The sequence below is a fragment of the Paecilomyces variotii genome (assembly GCF_004022145.1).
Source record: "Paecilomyces variotii strain CBS 101075 chromosome Unknown C8Q69scaffold_1, whole genome shotgun sequence".
In the NCBI taxonomy this organism is placed as follows: Eukaryota; Fungi; Ascomycota; class Eurotiomycetes; order Eurotiales; family Thermoascaceae; genus Paecilomyces; species Paecilomyces variotii.
In genome coordinates, this window is record NW_021167140.1 from 2,918,499 (window position 1) to 2,929,024 (window position 10,526).

Below are 10,526 nucleotides of genomic sequence, written 5' to 3' on the forward strand. Positions count from 1 at the left end.
AGTGAGTCGACCGTGAGCGCTGCCCCCGCAATTGAGCACCGGCCCCGGCTCAGTTACAACTTCCCGATCGCGATATTTCACCAAGACGACGGCCAGACGGAGAACAGACCTTCAAGCAGCGGGATAGCTGCACGGTATACGGAGTATCTCACATCGCATTGCATCTGCCCCCGGTCGTTATCGAGGGACGTGCTGTCACCGGCAGGATTATAATATACTGTACATCGTCGCAGAGACACAAAGGGAAGACCAGGCTAGGATCTCGGGCCCATCGGGACGTTATCAAACCATAACTAGCTGCGCAATCTGACGCAGCACTCCCCTGCTCTACAGACACAGATTAATGATCACGCCACAACTCCTTCGACCCGAGCAGCCAAAAGCCTTGTTGGTTCAACTCATAATCGGGTTCCTCGTGGCGTGGTCCACGTTCCCCTCTGGGAAGCGCGCAGTGGGAGTTTCGTAGCTGTCGCAAACTGCCATCATGTTGTAAGGATTCCCTTCTCCCATTGATCCCTCTGCGCGAGTCACTGTTCTTTGGTGCCCTGGAACCCATGCGCCGCATCCTAGCTATGCGGGCGCTGTCATAAGAAGCGCAGGCGCTTGCCCCAAACCTATTTCTGCGAGAAGCATTCGATGTCTCTGCACGCGAAGATAAAACCCCTGCAGAGATTATCACAGAGAAGGCCCTGTTTCTGACTCCACGCAGTGTCCTCCCACCTCCTCCGCCGCGGTATACCGTGCCGCTGGCGTATGCGGCGGGTGCTTCCAACGGCATGGCGGTGCCAATTCTCGAGACAAATAATGTCATTAGCCATCCAGAGGGTGGTTGTCCCCTCCAAGTAGGTGAAGGTAAGTTCAATTGCGCATCTGCGGTGTAGCCTTTGGAGTTTCTACGCTATTGCCGTCGATGGATCGGAAGACAACAACTTAGATTGTACATAATTGCTGACAATGGTAACTCCAGGAACATATGAACTCCAAGATGATTTACATCTCGCGACCCCTCCTCCGCATCCCTCCGAAGCCCCCGTCACAAATCCAAATCCCCTCGCGACTGTTCCGACGCCACCGACCTCCGGCGTCAAGCTGACACTCGTCAGTGTTGATGGGCAAAAGAAAGTCCCTCGGCTGTATAATGTCCGGAATGGGTTGTCTGAGCTCAGGAATATCAAAGAAGATGATAAAGAGGGACGAACATCGGAGAGTGGCAGTGATACATTTCGGAAGACCAATCTATCAGTACCTATTTTTGGAGAAGGCAATCCCGCACTTGCTCCTCCTGCGAGTAAAGATGGCTTGAAACGGAGAAAACCGAAGAACAATATCGTCAAGAGCAGTTCGTCGTTCGTTTCCAGAGTGATTCTCCATGAATCCTTGACGAAGCGCCTTAACGAACGGGATCCGGACGGCGTATTTGCATTTGCGAACATCAACCGCGCCTTCCAATGGCTGGACCTGGGATCGAAGTCCAAAGAGGAGCCCCTGGCTAAGATACTCTTGACAAAGGCGCACATGCTGTGCCACGACGTCAATGAGCTGACCAAGACAGCCTCCCACATCGATGTCGTCATGGGGTCGTCCGCCGGCGATATTATCTGGTATGAGCCTATGTCGCAGAAGTATGCTCGCATCAACAAGTACGGGGTGGTTTGCAAATCCCCCGTAACACATATAAAGTGGATTCCGGGGTCGGAAAACTTATTTCTGGCTGCGCATGCCAACGGCCATCTGGTCGTATACGACAAAGAAAAGGAGGATGCCTTGTTCACACCGGAGACCAACGATGTATTCGACAGGCCGAGTGCCAGCGTCAATACGCGGAAAGGGATGACGATCTTGAAGTCTGTCAATTCAAGAAATCAGAAGACCAACCCTGTTTCCGTCTGGAAGCTTTCGAACCAACGAATCAATCAGTTTGCCTTCTCGCCAGATCACAAGCATCTGGCTGTTGTCCTTGAAGATGGCACGTTGCGAATTATGAACTTCTTGAAAGAAGAGTACGTCGCGAATCTGTTAAATACACTATATGCAGTTCTCTAACTTTGTTCAGGGTGCTGGACATCTTCAGAAGTTACTATGGAGGCATGATTTGTGTCTGCTGGTCTCCCGATGGCAAGTACATCGTGACCGGTGGACAGGATGACCTCGTAACGATCTGGTCCTTTCCAGAGCAAAAGATCATTGCGCGATGTCAGGGTCACAATTCGTGGGTATCTACGGTGGCGTTTGATCCTTGGAGATGCGATGAGCGGACCTACAGATTTGGCAGTGTGGGTGACGATTGCAGACTACTGCTGTGGGATTTCAGCGTTGGGATGCTGCATCGTCCAAAGGCGGTACGTCAGAATCCCAGTCTCTTAGCCTGGTCCTGTGTCGAGAATCTGAGGCTATCATGCTGTACTTACTCTCTTGACTAACGGTTATCCCCTGCAGCTCCAAGCGACCGCCAGGCAGCGAAACAGCATTGTTGCATCTGGCTCACATCTTAGTCGACACCAGACAGACAGTACGAGTCACCGGAAACGATCCGACTCTAACCGAACAGAGAAACCAGACGATGATGAGGAAGAAGTCACGGTCTGTCATCCAGTCGAACCCAGGGCGCGAACTGCACATTTGCCCCCTATCATGGTGCGTGTTTACCCTGGCAATTGTTTTTTCTTCCTAAGAATAACACAACAATCTCATTTGTTCTTTTTTCATCACCGAAGCTAACTAATATCCTATATAGTCCAAGGTCGTCGGTGAAGATCCTATCTGCTGGCTCGGCTTCCAGGAGGATTGTATCATGACATCGTCCTTAGAAGGTACGTACATTTCCCATATGTTTACTTTCACCTCGAAACCACTTATCCGTCCATCCACCAACAACATACCCATTACTAACACAACACAAGGCCATATTCGCACCTGGCACCGCCCTCGTGAAGGTCCGAACGAAAGCCGCATCAACCTATCATCCGCCACTGCCTCCGGCTCCGGATCTGTATCATAGCCATACCATACTCTCACGAAATCGATGTAGTGAGAAATCTCTTCTTTATGAGACATAATTACTACCCCTAACATTCTATACATACGATGAATGAAGATGGTATACATGAAGGTGGGGGCGGGGATCCGAAATCCATAGGATTTCGCACTATGACCCATTTGTTCCTTGTATATATTTAGAATCTGTGCGAAAAGATCACGAAATTCACTTTTACATATTGTGTTTCCTGGTTTACTACTTCTGCAGAGTAAGTAGACTTCTATTTGACTGCCCTGCTTGTAGCTTTGGAAAGTACAGTAGTTACGATTTTCGCTTACCATATATATTTTGCTTTTTATTTACACACGTATTCTGGAGTTGTTAATGCAGAGCTCCTAAAGGGGCAATAAGTATACTTTAAAAAAAATGACATTAATTCCACTTTCATTGATGCTAATGAAATTCGCAAGGAACAAAACAAGATTAGTCTATTTGTTTTCATCCCCAGACATTTCCAAAAAGGTCATCAGCACCGCCAAACCCGCCAGCCGGTTTGGTGTTTATCGTAGATGTTGATGTGGTCGTCGTGGTCGTGGTCGTGGTGGTTGTGGCTGGTTCCGGTGCGGCACTGGCCCATCCTCCAAAGTCCTCATCCGCGGCTACGGCAGGAGGGGATTTGGCAGCGGATGGGGACGGTGCACCCCAGCCGCTGCCGATGTCGTTGGCGGTCAATGTGTCAGGGACTTTCATCATGTTCGAGGGTGCCGCTGCGGCGGGGGCGGGATCAGGAGTGCTCCATGCGTCGCTGCCCCAGGGGTCCAGGTTGCTCGAGAAGACGCTGGACGTTGCTGTGACTACCGGCTTGGGGGTGGGTTCAGCAGCTGGAGCCGGCGCGGGCTGAGGAGCAGGCTTGGAGAGGTTGAAAATAGAGCTGAGATCCGCAGATGGTGAGGATACAGCCTTGGGAGGCGGAGGAGAAGTGGTCGGCGGAGACGAGAGACCGAATAAATCATTGGAGGTTGATGAAGCAGTAGGCAGGTTAGGTCTCGATGCTGGGGTTGCCGTCTTCGTAAAGCTGAAGTCCAGGCCGTTAGATGAGACGGAAGTTGTACGCTGTGGCTGTGGCTTAGGCGAAGTGCTGGATGCCAGGGTGTCGAACAATCCCCCACCGGAAGACATAGCAGGGGAGGTGACCTGAGGCGCTGCGGGACTTGACTTGGGAATGCTGAAGCTTCCGAGGTTCGAAAAGGGGGAAGGCTTCTCCGCCTGCTTCTGAGGCGGCGGAGTCGCAGTAGAAGGGAAACTGAGCCCACTGAAAGCGTCCGTCAAACCGCCAAGGGAGGACTGCGACTGAGGCGAAGCCAGGTTTCCGAAAGAGGACGTGCGCTCGTGTTGCGGAGCAGCCGGCTGAGGCTTCGGAGCGGACGCATAGAGAGACAGGATGGACTGCTTCAAGTCTGGTCGTGAAAGGCCAGTGGGTGCAGGAGTGGAAGAGAGGGAGGCTGGCCGACTGCCTGTGGATGGCTGGCTGCTTCCAAAGAAATCCAATCCCAGCAATGAATCACCAGGCTTCGTCTGTTTAGGTGCCGGCTGAGATGCCTTCGGGGGCGGTGCGCGAATAGGAGGATCTGTCGTGCTGGGTCGCGTTGGAGGGGAGACGATATCGTCGTCGCCGAAGAGATCTACGGATTGGGTCTGCTTCCGTACCGGAGGTTGCTGACTCGAGACCGAACCCAGACGCTGCGATGCGGAACGCTCAAGCTTCGCTTTCTCTTGAACAACGGCAAGTGGCTAAGAAGAGATCAGTATGCCAGTGGGAGCCAGAACCATGATCAGCCACCTACCACATCGTCATCCCCTTCAACATCGAGTGTGGAGGGATCCGGCATGGGCCCGTCCATCACCCATCTCTTCGATTCATATTTTGTCCTGATGAAATTCTCTATCTTTCTGTGAAGGGCGTCAGTCTCAATGATGCCGATAGTCTATCTGCGATCAAACCCACGCTTCAGATGGTACATGGCCCGGCGCAAGTTTGGCTTCCCAATATCTGAAGATCCGTCAGCCCCTAATCCCTATTATGATATCCATGAATGTTCGACACACTTGTTCGCTCGCGCATTTCCCCACTTCAGTACACTCTGCAACTGCTCGTCTGTCCAGGAATCGAGATCAACAGACTTGACTCGGCTGATGTGAGTGCCCATGCCCCTGTGAATTCCCGAGCAGCGGATGCAAATGAATATCCCCAGATTCCAAGACGCCCATCGTGGGTCTGGAGAAAAAGCGGCACACTGTCAGTAACAGGTCGAATGAACCAGACGTTAACGGATCACCAACGTTTATTGCGCTTGCAATCGGCGCAGACCTTGTTGTGCTCCAGCTTCAGCAGACTCTTGATCGTCTGCTGATTCTGGGCAGCCCGGTCGGCTGTAGGGCGCCGAGACATGTTCTCTCTGAAGTATGTCGGATAGACCCTGCCAAATACAGTGCGTAGGTGAAGTAAAAGGGGCTCTTGTTAATCCGTAGAGTAAGTTGTATCAGGACAGACTTATCGAGAACGTGGCGGAGGATGTCGCGGTGGAGCGGAGTTAATTATTGCACGGTGCCTGATGACTGGGATACTTAGTTGCGGGGGACGATTGCCGCCGTCTGTGCACTTTGGCTTCCGTTGTCTGCGGGACCAGAATTCCGTTCTAGCAATTGAGAACTGTCAAGTGAACAAGATTAATGCTGCTGGAATGTCTTCTCTTATGAGCAATCTCGAGTTTGTGCGCCTCTTGTGGCAGTGGCCCGAGTTACGCCTGAAACGTGTGGCGAGCCGCTGTCGATCAAACAACGGATACACTGCGCTCATACAACATCCGCCACATCAAGGCCATAGTTTGATATACATGGGAGTTTCCATACGTGCTTATCATCGATTCGCTTATCATCGATTCTCGGGATAGAGAAGAAGCTTGAAGGATCATCATATCGGAGGGTGTATAGTAACTAGACGCTTTTCCGTTCCTAGTATGCTCCTATACAATCGAAACCCCTCGGTATATTAGGTCTTCATCATCAGATCTGACCACATTCGAATCATACATTTCCCCACGACCATTCTTCGCCACTACTCCGAAAGTTTTCACCTCCTGACCCCAAGTACATACACCTACTCCCCTTGGCAACGAAAGCTTCGCCCAGAATAAATCAATCCCACTGTTACAAGCTCCCGGTCTTCCCGTTGAGCCTCTTAAGCCTTGGCCTTGACCTGGTCTGCCTCCTGCACGGCCTTATCATCGTCCGCAAACTTCAAACTGATACTATTGACACAGTGTCTCTCGTCAGTGGGTGTGTCGTAACCCTCTCCCTTAAAGACATGTCCCAGGTGTCCTCCACAGTTGCTGCAAACGATCTCTGTGCGTTCCATACCAAAGGAGCTGTCGGTGTGGCGATCGATGGCCCCTGGAATGGCATCAAAGAAAGCGGGCCAGCCGCAGCCAGATTTGAACTTGTGAGAGGCCTTGTAAAGGGGAGCTTCGCAGCCGGCACAGGTGTAGACACCTTTCGAAGGGTAATGCGAGTCGTATTCACCAGTGAACGATGGCTCTGTGCCTTTTTGGCGGAGGATACGGAATTGCTCTGCAGGTGCCAGTTGTCAGTATTCTACTTGATGATCCATAACTGGCGGTACGGGAACGTGTAAAGGATATTCGCCATACCTGGACTCAGCACCGCTCTCCACTCCTCCTCGCTCTTCTGAACTGGATGAGACATCTCTCCACCGTTACTTGGATCTTCTGCTTTAGCGCTCGAGCTGAAGAGGGAGCTTAAAAATGGAATCGCAGGTGCCGCCTTCAGGACAGTAGCCCCGGACAGTGGCAGTGGAATCCGACCAAGAGACGAGAGCGTGCTGAAAACGATCCGCCGTCCTCTAATCGGTGACACAGATCTGGCAGCGGTAGCAAACGTCCGAAGAGCTGCTTGGAGTCCTTGGAAACGCATAGACGCGACGGTTTTATACGGGTGATGAGCGGAGTATATCCGGAGCGGGACAAAGCGGAGACGGCCTTTTGCAGGGTGAGTATGTCCTTTGCTAAGCTAAGTCGAGTACATGCAGGAATTCAATGGAATCATGAATGTCCCGGGCTAGAACGAAAAAGATGCGGTCTTGCGACTACCGGTAGGAAAATCAACCGCGCCACAAGTAAGTCGCTATCTTGTTTTTACGTCATCATGCGGGGTTACAAGGGAATAGAATATGGTGTTTTGTGAACTGTCGAGATGTTTGAATGCGGAAATGTATTAGCTATCAGGAGCCTCTGAACCAGACTTGAGTCGTGGAAGAAATACAAGTATTTGATCATTCCAGGATCATTGTTGACCATGGCGTTTGGTCTAGCTAACTACCTACCTAAGTTATTCCTATCTAGTTAAGTCACACTGTTATGCTAGGATGACTAAGCCATAGAAACTGAACGTTGGAAGTTGGCTTCTTTAACAGCAATCAAACCCTGGATTAGAGTAATGTTAATTATAGAACCTACTGGTGGCTGGTAGCAATTACCTGTCTTAAGCAGGAATAAACGGAGTTGCTGGAATCAGAATGAATCAGAATTTGTACTGTATGTACATTGCTAAAGTGGTTCTTTCAATTAAACTTTCAGACTCCTTTTCAGGCACAAGGCTTTTGTAGATTCAAAAGGTCAAATAATAATAATGAAGAAAAAGCCATACTATTGTCTAGCTTATTGTCTTGACTAAGTATGTACCATAGTATGGAGGGACAGCGCGTCATAGACAAACAGCCGTGCACGCGCGGGGAAAAGCCCTTACTTAGTTTCAACCAAGAAACTCTGAAAGACTTCGCCTGCAACCTGATCGACCATGACTCCAACAACACTATTCCGCCCACAACACGCAGCTGCAGTTTCTTATAACAGGTCGCGTGATTAAAGAGACCTGGGACTGGCTTTAAACTTGTTGATTCTCCAAAAGTTATGCGCATAACACCCAGACCAGATTTACGACACGAAATTGGCGAGTTTGAAGATGGATGACGATCGGGAGCGTCTGTTAGAAGTGGGTTAGAAAGTGCCTAGATCCCTAACGATCATGCTTATATTGTTTCCAGGATCTTGAAAAGACATATTGTCCTCCCCTGGACGCAGCGTTGTTCGCCGCGATCGCATGCGACTTCGATCTCTCCAAAGATGACCAGGTTGCCCAGCTACGTGAAACTCTTGATACCTTGAAGATCTCTGCTATTGAGCAAGAGGACCTCCCATTTGATCCTTCAGGAACAAGCGGATTCAACTCCGGCAGCCTACTCGATGGAGATGGTATCCCCTCCGAACGCAGCACCTCACGCAATGAGACGTCGAAATCAAGAGAAACCGATCTGACCAGCCTGGGATCGGATATTCCACCCTTAAACATGGAAAGGGGAGGATCTGGAGTCAGAAGTAATGGATCTCGACGTTCTTCGGCTGCCCCTGTGGGGTATATTATTGGTCCCAACGGATCGGCCAGCCTGACTGGAATGACTCTGGATGACAAAGTCTGCTACCTGAGTGAGATGTTTCCGTCTGTGGAGGCGTTTACTATCAAGCACACATTGACCAAGTGTGACGAGGACGTGGACCGCTCGATGGACGTCTTGCTTAATTTGGCCTTTTTCGAGGAACAGGGGCCATGTAATGATGAGGGCAAGGTGTCCATCCCAAAAGGGATAGATGGGTTTCTCGGGGAATCAAATGACAACAAGGGGAAAAGGAAAGGGAAGAAGAAGAAGGGGAAAGAACGGGATCTTTTGAGCTCATCGAGCGATCCACAAGACGGGGTCAAAGTTGTCAACAAGTGGGAGACCAGCAAGGCGGACGTCGAATTTATCTTCTCGAGAACGTCCCCGATTCTGGCGAAAGAAGTGGTGGCTTCAGCATACCATTCCAACGGTGCATCTCTTTCAGCAACTATCAGATCCCTCGCCACATCGCATGCACCTAATGATGCAGGGCAGATCCTCGAAAATCCGGTCATGGCCACGCAGGTCGCGGAGCTTAGCCAGGAGTTTCCTACAATTTCAAAAACAAACTTGGCCGGTCTACTGAAAATCACGAGGAATTCCATATCCGCTGCCAACGAACTCGCGTCGGCCATGCTGGATTGGCCATCGCGCCCGCAGTTATCTGACCTCATCCGCATCACTGCAGCACCGCCTGTGCTCGATGAGGACAGAAGAGAACCGAAGAAATCAAAGGCAAGCCAGCGAATAGCACGAGACTATGAAAGTGCACGGAGTGCTGCGGGCTCACATCTTATGGCTGGCGCAGAAGCCTTCAACAAAGCTTCTGCTGCTTACCGTCGTGGTAGGTCAGATAAGTTGATGGGAGGTGCAGCAGCGTACTACTCCGCGATCGGTCGAGAGCACATTGAGAGAGCAAAGCGTGAAGCTTCAGCGGCAGCAGACGCGTTGGTAGAGACCCAGTCTACAGCAGACTCTCTTGATCTCCACGGTGTGACGGTGCAGGATGCCGTTCGCATTGCCAATGACCGCGTATCCCAATGGTGGGAGTCTCTTGGAGATGCAAAATACACGAATAGCGGGGGGTTGTTAACCCGGAGAGAGTATCGAATCGTGACCGGTGCAGGACGACACAGCCGGGATGGTACCTCTCGATTAGGGCCTGCAGTTGGGAAAATGCTGGCTCGAGAAGGCTGGAGAGTTGAGATTGGAGAAGGTGTCATTACAGTTACCGGTAAGGTGCGGCGTCGTTGAATAATTTCGTTCGCGACAAGGACAAACGATATTGCTTAGTTTCATCCAGATACCCAGGATTTCCGACATTTTCTATACCTGTTGCGAAATTTCGATTGTCCATGTTAATTGACATTTTCTGGCATTTGGTCTGTCTTGATTATCGACTTGTTGATTATTGAGGAACACCTAGCGATGCAAACCAGACATTTCTACTGCCGCGAATGTACATACATATGTTACGACGAAATCATAGAAGGTGGTAAAGATCACCTTACCTATAATTTATTATCGAGCTGCTCAACTTCGTAAAGCCTCAGTCTCCAACAAAGGTCATTAGCCAGTAAAGTAGGCACCCGCCAAACAGTTGCCCAACCCAGAAACATCATTCTACTCTAGCACCCGGCTATAGAAGCAAAGGAAAGTTAACATTAAGAAAGACGACACCGCTAAAAATAGATCTCACATGCGTTTTTCTAGAAAAAAAAATCCTCGCCGGCAGGTCCCAATGACCCAGGCAACGAAACTAGGCTACAAGTTAACGTAACCATGGATTGGGCGTCCATGTCTCAGGATTTAGTAGCAGCGTTTATTCTGGTCCGGCACGTGGGGAATGTCTAAGGGAGAAAAAAGAACAAGGAGAGGGTAGGAGGCAGAAAAGAACAAAAAAGACAACCACGAGATTGTTATTTAGTTTCCTCTCTATACATGATGGTACTTTAAGAGGAATCTTTCCAAGTTGGAATTTCTTTTCGGGTTGAGTGAGTGACTACTTGGTAGGTTTGTATAAAATTTTCCTTCTTGGTC

At 50.2% G+C, this 10,526-nt stretch overlaps 4 protein-coding genes across 4 annotated transcripts; 2 read left to right on the forward strand and 2 right to left on the reverse strand.

Annotated features, from left to right (window-relative positions):
• The first annotated feature begins 489 nt into the window (after positions 1-489).
• On the forward strand, positions 490-3,346 carry C8Q69DRAFT_452590 (putative catabolite repressor protein). The gene is made up of 6 exons (XM_028629576.1): positions 490-852; positions 968-2,000; positions 2,054-2,339; positions 2,437-2,634; positions 2,735-2,810; positions 2,901-3,346. Exons 1-6 carry the CDS (start codon positions 777-779, stop codon positions 2,996-2,998), a joined length of 1,767 nt encoding a protein of 588 aa, XP_028489473.1. The 5' UTR covers positions 490-776; the 3' UTR covers positions 2,999-3,346.
• On the reverse strand, positions 3,310-5,706 carry C8Q69DRAFT_452596 (hypothetical protein). Its single transcript, XM_028629577.1, has 5 exons — positions 5,318-5,706; positions 5,084-5,252; positions 4,983-5,027; positions 4,822-4,927; positions 3,310-4,768 (listed from the first exon to the last, which is right to left on the reverse strand). The coding sequence occupies exons 1-5, from the start codon at positions 5,424-5,426 to the stop codon at positions 3,476-3,478; spliced, it is 1,722 nt and encodes a 573-aa protein (XP_028489474.1). The 5' UTR covers positions 5,427-5,706; the 3' UTR covers positions 3,310-3,475.
• A 114-nt stretch (positions 5,707-5,820) lies between these two features.
• Positions 5,821-7,333, reverse strand: C8Q69DRAFT_37706 (putative methionine-R-sulfoxide reductase SelR). The gene is made up of 2 exons (XM_028627592.1): positions 6,685-7,333; positions 5,821-6,604 (listed from the first exon to the last, which is right to left on the reverse strand). Exons 1-2 carry the CDS (start codon positions 6,965-6,967, stop codon positions 6,216-6,218), a joined length of 672 nt encoding a protein of 223 aa, XP_028489475.1. The 5' UTR covers positions 6,968-7,333; the 3' UTR covers positions 5,821-6,215.
• A 429-nt stretch (positions 7,334-7,762) lies between these two features.
• On the forward strand, positions 7,763-10,032 carry C8Q69DRAFT_452600 (Smr domain protein). The gene is made up of 2 exons (XM_028629578.1): positions 7,763-8,044; positions 8,097-10,032. The coding sequence occupies exons 1-2, from the start codon at positions 8,015-8,017 to the stop codon at positions 9,738-9,740; spliced, it is 1,674 nt and encodes a 557-aa protein (XP_028489476.1). The 5' UTR covers positions 7,763-8,014; the 3' UTR covers positions 9,741-10,032.
• Positions 10,033-10,526: the final 494 nt, after the last annotated feature.

What these genes read in the sequence shown, in the direction of transcription:
- C8Q69DRAFT_452590 (XM_028629576.1), top strand. Translation starts at nt 777, where the DNA reads ATGGCGGTGCCAATTCTCGAGACAAATAATGTCATTAGCCATCCAGAG. An exon ending in TGCTGCATCGTCCAAAGGCG is followed by an intron (nt 2,340 to 2,436) that starts GTACGTCAGAAT and finishes TATCCCCTGCAG; the next exon opens with CTCCAAGCGACCGCCAGGCA. An exon ending in CACATTTGCCCCCTATCATG is followed by an intron (nt 2,635 to 2,734) that starts GTGCGTGTTTAC and finishes TATCCTATATAG; the next exon opens with TCCAAGGTCGTCGGTGAAGA.
- C8Q69DRAFT_452596 (XM_028629577.1), bottom strand. Translation starts at nt 5,426, where the DNA reads ATGTCTCGGCGCCCTACAGCCGACCGGGCTGCCCAGAATCAGCAGACG. An exon ending in CGATTGCAAGCGCAATAAAC is followed by an intron (nt 5,253 to 5,317) that starts GTTGGTGATCCG and finishes CTTTTTCTCCAG; the next exon opens with ACCCACGATGGGCGTCTTGG. An exon ending in GGCCATGTACCATCTGAAGC is followed by an intron (nt 4,928 to 4,982) that starts GTGGGTTTGATC and finishes CGCCCTTCACAG; the next exon opens with AAAGATAGAGAATTTCATCA.
- C8Q69DRAFT_37706 (XM_028627592.1), bottom strand. Translation starts at nt 6,967, where the DNA reads ATGCGTTTCCAAGGACTCCAAGCAGCTCTTCGGACGTTTGCTACCGCT. An exon ending in GAGAGCGGTGCTGAGTCCAG is followed by an intron (nt 6,605 to 6,684) that starts GTATGGCGAATA and finishes TGGCACCTGCAG; the next exon opens with AGCAATTCCGTATCCTCCGC.
- C8Q69DRAFT_452600 (XM_028629578.1), top strand. Translation starts at nt 8,015, where the DNA reads ATGGATGACGATCGGGAGCGTCTGTTAGAA. An exon ending in ATCGGGAGCGTCTGTTAGAA is followed by an intron (nt 8,045 to 8,096) that starts GTGGGTTAGAAA and finishes TATTGTTTCCAG; the next exon opens with GATCTTGAAAAGACATATTG.